Source organism: Sphaeramia orbicularis, chromosome 5 (genome assembly GCF_902148855.1).
Source record: "Sphaeramia orbicularis chromosome 5, fSphaOr1.1, whole genome shotgun sequence".
Classification (NCBI taxonomy): Eukaryota; Metazoa; Chordata; class Actinopteri; order Kurtiformes; family Apogonidae; genus Sphaeramia; species Sphaeramia orbicularis.
The window spans coordinates 37557889-37570529 of NC_043961.1; the positions used below are offsets into that span (position 1 = coordinate 37557889).

Consider the following 12641-nt stretch of genomic DNA (forward strand, 5'->3'; position numbering starts at 1 on the left):
ACAAAGACAGAGAAACAGATTATATCATTTACTAATTTCCATCACAAAATGTCTGGATATTGTTTGAGAGACACTGACACTTGCCTCTGATCTCTTCTCTCTCTTTAGGAGTTTCTGCTGAAGATCTTGTGTGTGTTTAGGAATCTGATGAAGCTGAGTATTTTCCCACGTGACTGGAACATTATGAGGCTTCTGACCAGCAAGTAAGACACACAAACAACAATATATGGTAGAAAGTATGCATACTTCTAAATCCTCAAGGACACGATCACCTTGGACACCTGTGGTTGAACTCTATAACAATTCACTGTCTGTTTCTCTGTGGCCTTTGGCTGGTTGGTTGATGTGACCTGAAATTCTTCCTGTAATGCACCATTTTGAGTCTATTGGTTCATGTAAAGTAGTTTCATGTATTACCTGATTTCCAGTAATTTATCAGATTAAAGTCATGGTGACCTGGTTCCTGTCCCTGAATCTGTGTGCAGTATGCTTCATATAGAAATTATGGTTCATGTTAAAATCCAGAAAGACTAATTTTGTCTCATCCTTCCAACATCACATCTCACTCTACTGATATGTGTACAAAAGAGAATGGCCACAGACTCAGAGATGAACTGTTACCTGTTGTAAAGTAAGCATTCTCATTTTGTTTCCTCTCTACAGCATCATCCTGACCACAGCTCAGTACCTTTCTCCTGCTCTGCACAAGAACTTCACAGAAGCTGACTTTGACTTTAAGGTACACACACACACGCGCGCGCACACACACACACACACACACACACACACACACACCTAGAAACCATCAACTGAATCTGTGTTAATTGGGGTTATCATCAATAACTAATGGGTTTTTCTGTCCAGTGAGGTTTGAAGAATCCCTTTCCTCACTGTGGTTTACAGGCTGTCTTGTGAAATAATATTCACTTCAGTTTCTATTAAGATCAAACAGTCAGATAGATATAGAAACAACAACACATACACAACAATACAGTTTCTTGTACTTCTAAACATCCCATTTAACACACACCTCTGTCTTTATTCTATAAGAAAACACTGTAATATACATTAATTTATGAAGCTCTTTTAGAACACTCTGCTAAAACCATTGACTGGAATCTGTGTTTTTAATGATTCCTGTAAGTGTTTTATATTAATTAACAGCTTTAAAGGCCTGTTTATACTCATTTCTACTTGCCTCTGAATATTATTTATTCTTGTGTGATTAAGTGCTTTAATTCTGTCAGTTTGATTGTTTATTGCTTGCACTAACCAGACTGAAATTGTAAATAACAAAAAAAAAAAGAAAAGAAGGTTAAATATATACAATTAAAACCCACAAAAAGAAACAAAGAACCCAGAAGTCAACAAGGCTGGCCATTTAAAAAATCTGATTGCACTGAGAACAAATATGTATTTATAACAGTGACTCCTAATCCTTGGCACTGAGGAGTGTGAACCTGAAGTAGAGTAGTGAACTCTGGGTAAAGACGATGGTAACTGTCTGAAAGCACCATTTGAGCATGAAGTTAAAAATGTCTGTCAAATATATATGATCTTCTCACTCTTTCTGATAATGCCACTGACTGTCTTTTTATATTTCACACTGATTTTACCAAATAAGGAAAAAGACAGTTAGTTTGCTAGCCTGGCCAGCCATCCCATTTTCTTAGTGTGTTCAATATTGAGAAAACAGTCTGGAATTGGGCCAGTCGCTGTGAAATATGCACGATCTATTCTATACCAAACCAATCACAAGTCTGGGGGGGGGGAGTGTTTCACAATGCGCCATACTTCTTTTTGTCGTGTGTCAAAGTCAGTTCCAGTCCACAGATCACTTAACAACTGTTGTCGGCTGTTTATTTGATTCAAAAATAAGGATTGAATTACAGATTACACCCTATATTCTTAAATTTCTCTGACAAAAGCGCCACGTCCATCTTATCTGTGATTTTACTCGGTGCCTGTTAGTCCCGCCTTCATATTTGGGTTCAAGCCCCACGATTCCAGACAGATTTCTTGTTAAGAAAGATGGATGGCTGACCACACTGTTAGTTTGTGGGATTATAGAACAAGTCTGTCAAAGTCCTATTTACATTAAATGATCACTGATTCTTTCTGGGTACCCCGACCTCCTCACACCATCCCAAGACATGCACCTTAACCCTGAAAGGCCAAAAGCATCTACTCATCTAAAATGTTTAAGAACTGTTAAACCGCTAATCCTGTCAATACATGGAAATAATTCAGGTAAAATGTAGTTTCTCAGCATTTTCAGGTTAAAGTCAAGTTTATTTATATAGCACAGTCAAAACAAGTGCCCAAAGTGCTGCACAAGGTTATAGATACAAATACAAGATATGCTAAAACTAGTAAAATAAGAACAGATTTACTAAAACTGATCAAACAGATACACAATAATAGATAACAGACAGATAAATCCATAGTCTTTGTAGTGGTTCATGTATTTTTACAAATGACATTGGTTGTAAATGCTTGTTTTGTGTAGAATTGATGATATACTTTGCTGAAAAAGTTATGTTTCCTTGAATTTTCTTTGTTTTTAAATACTAACCAGTGCTTTTGTAAATACCTACATGTTCAGTAAATTAAATATCAGAAAATACCTGATTTTCACTGAAAAATGCATTAGATAATATTAGAATAAATGCTGATAAATCACTGGGAAATGCTTAAATCACCACAAAAAAGTCAAAAGTCACCACAAAAAAACTTTTGGGTGTTTATGGGTTAATATATTAATTGGTTGATCTAATGTACCCACAAGTGTGAGTATGACAGTGAATTGTTGTTTATCTGTATATGTCAGCTCTCTCATGAACTAGCGACACATCTAGTGCATATCTATGCCACCTTCACCCATCGGTGCTAGGATGGGCTCCAGCATCCTCATAACACTCTGAAGGGTTAAGCTGTTCATTAAAAAAAGGAATGAATGATCACTGATTATGTTAATGTAGTATCATTGTTCTTTATTCACATTCAGTGAGAAAAAGCTTCAAGCTCTCTCTGAACCAGACAGCAATGAACTTTGTGTATCAAAGGGAAGATGGTTTTGTTTTTGGGGTTTGCCGCCAGGAGTGAAAACAATAGATCATCATGAATCAGTAGAACTTTTATGATCTCTCTAAACTAATTTTCCCACATAAAAAATTTACAGAGGGTAAAAACACTGTGCGAAGGCATTACTGATGTTTTCATCTGTTTGTGTGATCAGGTGTGGAACTCCTACTTCAGTCTGGCAGTGCTGTACATCAATCAGCCCAGTTTACAGCTGGAAAACCTGAGTCCTGCAAAGAGGAAGAAAGTCCTAGACAAGTAAGAAAACACACACACAAATGGGGGTGGATTTTCTTGGTAGTTTGCCAAGAAGGGACACATTAAACCAGTGTTTTTCAACCTTGGGGTCGGGACCCCACGTGGGGTCACCTGGAATTCAAATGGGGTCGCCTGAAATTTCTCATAATTGATAAAAATAAAAATAAAAAAATACTAATAAAAACATATGGTGAGTTGACAGAGACAATCACAATACATAAAAGACATGACAAACTCTGAAGCTGAAACTGAAGCACTGTGGTACTGTTTATCTTTCAAATGTTCATTGTGGTCAGTTTCAGATGCTGCAGCTCTTTCATAATTCATAGTTTGAGTTATTGTTTGTTCAGTATTAATTGTCAGCCTTGTAAATCCAAGCTGGACTGACTGTACATATCCTGACCAAGGAAAATAAAATTCTCACTCTGTGCAGTAATCTACACCTGGCTTTTCTGCCTCCGTCCATAATAATATACATTATATAGACTAAATGTCATCTAAAATTAACCTTTTTTTGGGACATAGTATAGCAAACTATTACATGATCAACAGCAAATTAATTTTAGCAAAAAAAAATGTCTCTGTTTTGAATGTCTGGGGTCACCAGAAATGTGTGATGTTAAAATGGGGTCACGAGCCAAAAAAGGTTGAGAACCACTGCATTCAACCAAGGTCAGGGACTCCTAGTAAAGGAAATGTTGAGGATCAAATGCTTCATTTCCTGCACTTCTGATTATTTTTAATGCACTGCTCATGTATGTCTGTGTCAGTTTACTCTGTATATATGTAAAGGAAAATACAAAAGTCAGTATGCATCTGATATCTACTCACATTAAGGATTTACTCATTAATGAATTTATAATCCTTTGGACTTTGTAACAGTTCACATTTGCTTCAGCAGGATTTTTGCCATACAAAGCATCTCACATACCTCTGTTTTAAGATTTTAGTAAAGCTGAAGCCGACTGAAAACTTGAATCAGCCTATATTACATTATGGCAATAGTGAGGAGAAGTGCCTGCCATTTTAGTGTGCCCCTTCAGACAAGACAGTTCATCATAAAGACAGTAAAGTATTGGATAGTTTAGTGTGGAAACAGCTAAGTGGACTGCATCTGTATCTATACATGATACTTGTCACCAACATCAAAACAGTTCTTATTTCATTAATTTCACCTCGGTCTTCGAGAACATGGTGGAAAAGTATTAAAAGAAGGGAAATTCCCTACAAGTCTGGTCATATTTAGGCTGCAGACCTCCCTTCACCTGACTTTGTTTGGTGTGTGGTCCTGGTATTTACATATTTTCACATTCTGATACTTGAACAGTTTCACCACAAACTGCAAATATCTTGACTTGTAAAATTATGTTTTGTACTGTATGTGTGAGTTATTGCATATTTCAGATGGGACTAAAAATGTATTGTCTCTCGCTATGGGGCACAACCAGATGAGGTGAGACTTCATTTCTCTGGAAAAAATGATGAAATTCGCCAGAGAATGAGACCTTTTTAAAGCCTTTAACTGCCTTAAAGACAGTTGTGTTTGCCAGAAAATATTCATAGTTTGAATGATGTCAAAATTCGTATTTATATATATTTTTTTAGAAAAAGACCCAAAGCTGAAGAAAAAAGACAAAATTATGATTTACTGTAAAAAGTTATAGTAGTTTTCAGAAATCAAATCCACTGCATCCCCTTGAAATTTATGCCCATTCACACGCATTAATTTCTGAAAAGAACAGAGTTTGACACATTTCCTCTTTCTCTCCTATGTTCACACAATAGTACCTGTTTGCATAGATCTGCATTCACATCCTCTACAAACACACACACACACACGCACGCACTCATTCAGACACAACTTCATTCCTGTAATTGTTGTCCTTACTCTGTGTATCATCTGAAGCTAAAAGGCTCAGAGTGTGAAGTTGAAAGAGCCCATTTCCCTCTTTGAAGTGTTGTACCACCACAAACTTGGCGACCTACTTTATGAATCCTACAGGAACACTTTTTTACTCTAGGAAAGTTCATTCCCTTTTCTAATAGGCCTTTTCCACCAAGCAATCCCAGGAACAAGGGGGCCCCAGACACTAAACTCAGGGACTATACTTCAGGCACTAAAAGTTCTACCTGCTTCTTTTGAGTTTCCACTTTTCTCAAATTGTTAAAAATAGACTGATATGGATTAAGACATTGTCAGTCAAACTTTCTTCTTGTATTAGCTTTCTGTTACCATCTCTTATGTTAACGGGTCGGTTTTGACCCATGTCTTAAATCAGCTGTAAAATACACTAAAAACAATTATCTATCATCCAATTTGTTTCTCATCTCTTGGTTACCTTGTTAGGCTTCCTTATCCATGAAAATATTGGTTTTAATAGTTTTGGTGTGAGCCTCTGGACCTTTTTTTTTTTGTCAGTATCCCCATCGGTGTACACTCTGCAAGTCTCCAACTCTATACTAAATTGACCTCACGTGTTTGGACATGCTCGTCTTTGCTTGTTTTGTTTTTGTGCAGGTATACTGGATAACAAGGCAAAATGAGAATCCTCAAAAGCTCACATGATTGATAGAGGAGCTGGCTGTCAGTGTGTTGGCTGACAGTGCACTCATGATTTCATTTTTGGCTTAAATTGTTGCTTTATAATCTTATTTTTATAACTGGGTCAAAACAGACCGTAACAACACAAAGATCATAATTTCAACCACAGCATTTCATAATTTAGTGAAAAAATATAAATAAAAAATATTTTGTAATTATTTTGTCAAAATAAAGGTTCCTGACAAAGTCAAAAAGCCTTGATGCAATACACAAATTTTATGTGGTTCATTTATGCATTTAAGACCTAAAATTGGTGGGTGCCAACCTTAACACAAGAGGAAGAGTGAGAAGTGGTAACACAGTAGGGCTGATCTACTTCTGATTATTTTGTTGCTTTAAAGCCTCCATTTCTCCATTTTTTCAGCACTTCTGATGTCATTAGTTTCTAAAAACTTCTCATTTTTACACACAAACATTAGAGAGTTTCAGTTACTTTTGGCTTTTTGCCTGCACTTATCCTCATATCAGTCAGTGAAGCCTACTGTGGTGAAATGGTCTTGAATGGTCTTCTTTAAATAAATGTTGTACCACCATGAACACATTTGACAATGAATTTAAGAGTAAAACAAAACAACATATCAAAATGATAAAACAGCAGAACATCAGTGTCTCTGTGGATCCTTACAAAGTCTGAAATGTGATTGTCCTAAATTAAAGTGCAGCCTGGCTTATTTGCATTTCAATTGCAGTTTCTGTTTATAAAAAAACATGCTGTAACATTGGAAAGGAACTGGGTGTTTCTATGAAACTGGTCCCTAAAATCCGGACAGAGGGGCTAAAAATTCAAACCAGATGTAGTCTAATGTTATGAAGCAAGTTTGGAAGCACTTTGGGTCTGTTTTAAAAATTAATATTTACTGAGATAAAAGAGGAACTATTTTTCAGATAAAACATGTTTTTATATTATTTTTATACAAAAATCCACATAAAACACAGTAAAAAGGCCACGCAAATTAAGTGCTACTATTTTTTCGAATATCTTTTTACTCTCCCACAGGTACATTTTGGGAATCAAACTAATTATGCAAAGCAGAGTGTTTCACAAAAATGGCCGCTGTGGCAAAATCACTCGCAATTTACATGTGTTTGAATGGGCCGGTTCCCCATGTCATGCGAGTGGACACAATGGGTTACACACGCAACCTGGAATGAGGCTGAGATTTGTGAAAACCCACATGTCTGGATTAGGAAAACCACTAGGATCATTAAATTTAACAGAGTGTCTTTATTTATAGTGCTGTATAAGACCATTTCAAGCCATGTGGTCCAGATCAAATGCACTGACACCTAGGTAGCTTTTCATGTCCCAGTTTTGGTCCTATTTTTCACCCCAATATATATATTTTTTAAATTCATTAATTTTGGGATGGCTCAGAGCAAGACAATAGTTTTTTTTTTGTTGTTGTTGTTGTTGTTGGGGTTTTTTTTGCATTTATTTGAGATTATCATCAGGTACATCCTGGGGGGAAATATATCTAAACTTCTCTTTTATTATTGGATCTAAAAAACTGGCAAAATACCAGGTACCAAAATAAACCCAGTTTCACAGAAGCACCCATCTGCAAAGCTCTCCAAATATAATCTACTCCTCTAGTGCATTTAGGTATCAAGTATTTTGACTAATGTTTGGAATCCTGCAGGTATGGTGACATGAGAGTGATGATGACCTATGAACTGTTCAGCATGTGGCAGAACCTGGGTAAGGCTTTCTCTACACCTGTTCACATCTAGAACCTCAGCTTAGTCTACAGTCGTGAACTGTAGCACTGCATGCACATCTTATACACTCATTCATCGGATTGTTAAACACTGATAAATATGTGTGTGCTGGTTTTAGGTGAGAACAAAATCCATTTTATCCCGGGTATGATCGGTCCATTCTTGGGAGTGACTCTGGTCCCTCAGGTGGAGGTACGAAACATCATGATCCCCATCTTCCATGACATGATGGACTGGGAGCAACGCAAGAACGGAAACTTCAAACAGGTGCTCAAACACACCCGTAAATATGGGCAGAAGTTAAACATCACTTACGTTATGATAAAGTCGAATACTAAAGCCTTCTGTGTGTTCAGGTGGAGGCTGAGCTGATTGATAAGCTGGACAGTTTGGTCTCTGAGGGGAAAGGGGATGAAAACTACAGGGAACTCTTCAGTTTACTGTAAGAAAAACACACACAAAGATTCTATACCTCTTCAGTCTCTCTCCTCCTGTTTTTCTCTAACTCGTCTCTCACCAGTTTGACGCCTTCTGTCCTTCTCTCTTCTCTGGTGATAGAAATTAACTCTCGTTTTTCCACCCTAACACTGCTGTTGTGTGTTTGCTTTGCTTTGCTTTGTGCTGCGGGACTAGAACCCAGCTGTTTGGGCCCTACCCCAGGTATGACTTCGCTTTTACATAAAGGCCTGTTCTTTGGCTTTTAAATAATCTGAGCTGCTGTTAGTTCTTCTCTCTGCCAACATGATGAAGGTTGGATTTGGGTGTAATTAAAAAAAAATGCAGACTTGATGATAAAACCATAAACTCCACATTTCAGAAAAATCTAAATCCACAACAAACATATAAAAAAAACTGTTCATGCTCTTTATTTTAAGAAGAGTATAAGCCCTTTGGTACAGCATGAACTATCTTTACATCTTTACTTCATTACTTTATGTATAAACTATGAAGGTATTTTGGAATAATAATTAGGGGAAACAAAAGTTTATTTTTTCTACCTAACTTGTGTTATCTGTCTAATTTCTTTCTTTTCTTTATAACATTAATCACTACTCCTCTTTTATCTGACAAAAATGTTTTTTTTCACAAAGAATAGTTACCTATGCAATGCAATCTGCATTTCCTTGTACATTTCATCCTGTTTTTACAGCCTTTAGCAGGTTTCTTCAGTCTTTATAGGACTAATATATACATCTGTTATTTAGACTTTGAAATCTTTTAAGGTTTTCCTCATTAAAATGTCAGTCTTTGCATATAGCATGTTGGACTTGTGGCCATTTTGACTAAATGTGTTCCCATTTTGTTTGAAGTTTGTTAGAGAAAATCGAGCAGGAGACATGGAGAGAAACAGGGATTTCCTTTGTTACTTCAGTCACTCGGCTGATGGAGCGACTGTTGGACTACAGGTGATAAACCCAGAGGACTTTCTACCATATACACCACTTATACTAAGGCATTTAAATGGATGAAAATATATGAAGTCATTTTCAGCAATGCAACACCACGTCTTTCTCATAGGACTAAACATTGATAACTATCCTGAAAACTTTACATCTCCCATGAGACTTTTAAATAGAACAGATTTGGGGGAAGCATGTAATAGTTTCTACCTATATGAGCACAAACACGAAGGACTATTCAATTTGTAGAAACAATTGTGTTGTTCAACTTTTTTTTCTGTTTAGGGACTGTATGAAGGGAGATGAGACAGAAAATAAGAAGATTGGATGCACTGTTAACCTTCTGGTAAGTTTAATGTCAAACTGATGATTTATAAATTACCAAACTACAATCAATAACACTGTTTTGTTTTTGATGTATATAAATGGATAAGATAAAGCATTCAGTTCCTAAGATGAGCAGAATGTTAAAATAGAAATTTTAATGATTTCCTTTTCTTTTTTGTCAGACAGATGGAAAAAAAAGTTTATGTTTTTTAGCTTGACATGTTTCAGCTACAGCCTGTAGCCTTCCTCAGAAGGGTCGCTTGATGTTACTGTGACTTGTCATTGTCAGTTGTTTTATCCAGGTTTGCCAGGCAACAAGGGATGATTGTGCCCCCTGCTGCCTGGCATCCCACGGAGGACAGCATCCGATGTCAATGTAAAAAAATCAACTTTTTTCCACGTGTCTGACAAAAAAAAAAGGAAATCTTTATAATCTCAGTAGACAGTATGAACCCAGTCGGACTAGGAATTTTAATGTGCATCAAACTTTTACTAAATGTGTTGGTGTTTATATATCTCATCAGAACTTCTACAAGTCAGAGATCAACAAGGAGGAGATGTACATCCGCTACATCCACAAACTGTGTGATATGCATCTACAGGCTGAGAACTTCACTGGTACACTAAATAACACATATGAACACATGCGCCGGGTGGTAAAAGGGTGAGTGTTGTCTGACTGTGTTTGTGGGTTTTACCACAGAGGCTGCGTTCACTCTGCTGTTATACTGGGAACTGCTGCACTGGGATGAGCGGCCGCTCAAAGAGTTTCTTCATTATCCTGCTCAGACTGAGTGGCACCGCAAGGAGGGGCTCTGCCGCAAGGTCATCCACTACTTCAACAAGGGGAAGGTGAGGGGTCAAACACACTCAGCACATACCAAGGTCAGAGGTCACACACCATGTCAATCAGGGAAACACACCTACTCACATGTGTCAGAGTAACAGATACATTTCAAGTTTAGAAATTAAAGACAAATATTTAGTCTGAAAAACATCTCTTACTCTGTGCATCATCTCCAGGATTATTAGTGAATGTTTTATAGTAACTATTAAGTTTAACCCTCAAAGACCCAAAGGTATCTACTGATCCAAAATGCTTAATACATTTTTAACCACTTCTCCAGCCAAAACAGTGAAATAATTCAGGTAAAATGCAGCTTGCCTCAGATGTCTTTTTTGGATGAATTTTTTGGTGCGTGCAAAACTGGTTCATCAATATTACCTATGTAGTTTGACAAACTATAGTGGTTATAGATACTTGTATTTAATGTTGAATTAATGATATGTTTTGCTGAAAAGGTAATGTTTCTTTTAATTGACTCTGTTTTGATGTAATAACCTTTAAAGCTGCTCTGATCTTTTATGAACATTAACATGATAAAGTAAATTTAATATAGGAAAACGCATCATTTTCAGGAAAAATTAGGAAAAATGCAAAGGATGATATAGTAAATGGTGATAAATCTCTTGGTGATGGTTAAATGCAGAGAAAAATCCATTTGGAAGTCACCACAATAAATAGTTCTGGGTCTTTATGGCTAATTTAAAAAACGTTTACCATGCTATTCACAAAAGCAGAGGAAAACACTGTGATGGTGAGTGCTTGCTTTTAAAACCACCCTATTTAAATGTGTATACGTATGTGTTTGTGTGTCCCCTCCAGTGTTGGGAGTACGGTATTCCTCTGTGCAGGGAGCTGGCCTTCCAGTATGAATCTCTGTATGACTACCAGAGCCTCAGCTGGATTCGGGTGAGCAGCCAACACACCACATCAGTGGCTCAGAAACAGCAAACGCCTACAAAACACAACAACACTCCTTAGTGTTCCACATGATTTAGACTATGGCAGGACTCCGAAGTCTAATTTCTCTGCAGTTTCATAATGAATCAAGAATATTTTTATACTTCATAGAAGAACATAAAAGGCCAGTCTTCCCTACCTGGACAAAGCATGTGTGTAAACCAGGGTTATTTCACAGTAAGATATCTGCACCTATCAGCAGACTGGTGAGTTTGGGTAGTTTTCGGCGGTCTGAAGTCATCTTGTCTTTACTTCTTCAACAGCAGCAAATCAACACATTAGACAAACACTCACAAGTTAAATTAATTGACCTGAATAATTTTAGACAGACTAAAGGATCATCATAAACTGGAGCTGCTGCTTTTATTTGTTTAATCAAGCATTTGGAATTTATTACCATCTATTCAATCAAATGACAGTCGACTGATTATCGTTGGGTCTTGGACCAACCAGTATATTTGAGGACATGATCCTGGTCTTTGGGAAATAAGATTGATATTTTTCACTATTTTGGGGCACTTTATAGACAACACAACAAAGTTATTAATGGACAAAATAATCACAACATTAACTGGCAGCAATTAGTCCTACTATAAATAGACATGCAACATTACTTCTATAGACAACCCATAATGCACTGCTGTGTTTATACTGGTTTTTTTGTATTTAAATATGAGTAGTTTGGACAGCACTTGTATTAATTAAATGATATCATCCATACGATTCCTCTCAAAAGCAGATAAGATGACAAAGTTGAAAGGTTTAATGTGGAATTCATTAGACTACTAAATTAACCCTGTAAAACTTGAAACATCAAAAACTAGCCATAAAATTAAATTTTTGAGGAATTTTATTAGACCTTTTAACAAAATTCAAGCAAAAATGTTTGCCATATCATTTTATGATATATTTTTGTATCACATTGGATACATCGGGCATTTTTATAAATCGTTTTGATACGCACACTCTTAGCACAATTTAACTGTACTATAAAGAATCAATTATCAAATAACTTTGCATAGTTTCAGTAGTTGATTAAAAAACAAATAACAATGTAAATGTTCTTCTTAACATAATTTTTGGAAAATTACAGAATACTTTCTTTCAAAAAGTGTGTGGATGATTTAACGATAGCGGCCATATTGAAAAAGGCACAAAAAAAAGCCCATCCACTGGCTGCAGTGGGATGATGATCCACCAGGGGCAGAAAACACATCAGGTCACATACAACAAGTTTTTAGGGCAAGTATTGATCTTGTTGATAAAATAGAGGTCTCAGAGTCTGGCATAGCAAATATGATACAAATGGTTTTTGTAGGATTAATATTAGACTACAGGTCGGTTGCTGACCATCACAATGTGAAGAAACAGATTTTCAGGTCTTCATTTATCGCATCTTATCTGATTTACATATAAATGAGAGCGTGAATGAACTGATATTGTTCAGAAA

General features: G+C 36.5%; 1 protein-coding gene across 9 annotated transcripts in view; it reads left to right on the top strand.

Annotated features, from left to right (window-relative positions):
* The window catches only part of LOC115420086 (dedicator of cytokinesis protein 3), a 237527-nt gene that overhangs the window by 202001 nt on the left and 22885 nt on the right, over window positions 1-12641 (top strand). For 7 of the 9 annotated variants that reach the window (XM_030135293.1, XM_030135297.1, XM_030135294.1 and 4 more), the window contains 12 exons: window positions 109-203; window positions 664-739; window positions 3239-3339; window positions 7582-7640; window positions 7779-7927; window positions 8017-8102; window positions 8294-8320; window positions 8971-9066; window positions 9346-9406; window positions 9912-10005; window positions 10091-10239; window positions 11054-11140. In XM_030135293.1, coding sequence (XP_029991153.1) covers window positions 109-203; window positions 664-739; window positions 3239-3339; window positions 7582-7640; window positions 7779-7927; window positions 8017-8102; window positions 8294-8320; window positions 8971-9066; window positions 9346-9406; window positions 9912-10005; window positions 10091-10239; window positions 11054-11140 — 1080 coding nt within the window. The remainder of the gene's footprint in view (window positions 1-108; window positions 204-663; window positions 740-3238; window positions 3340-7581; window positions 7641-7778; window positions 7928-8016; window positions 8103-8293; window positions 8321-8970; window positions 9067-9345; window positions 9407-9911; window positions 10006-10090; window positions 10240-11053; window positions 11141-12641) is intronic. The other 2 variants (XM_030135295.1, XM_030135300.1) reach the window with 1 other exon arrangement.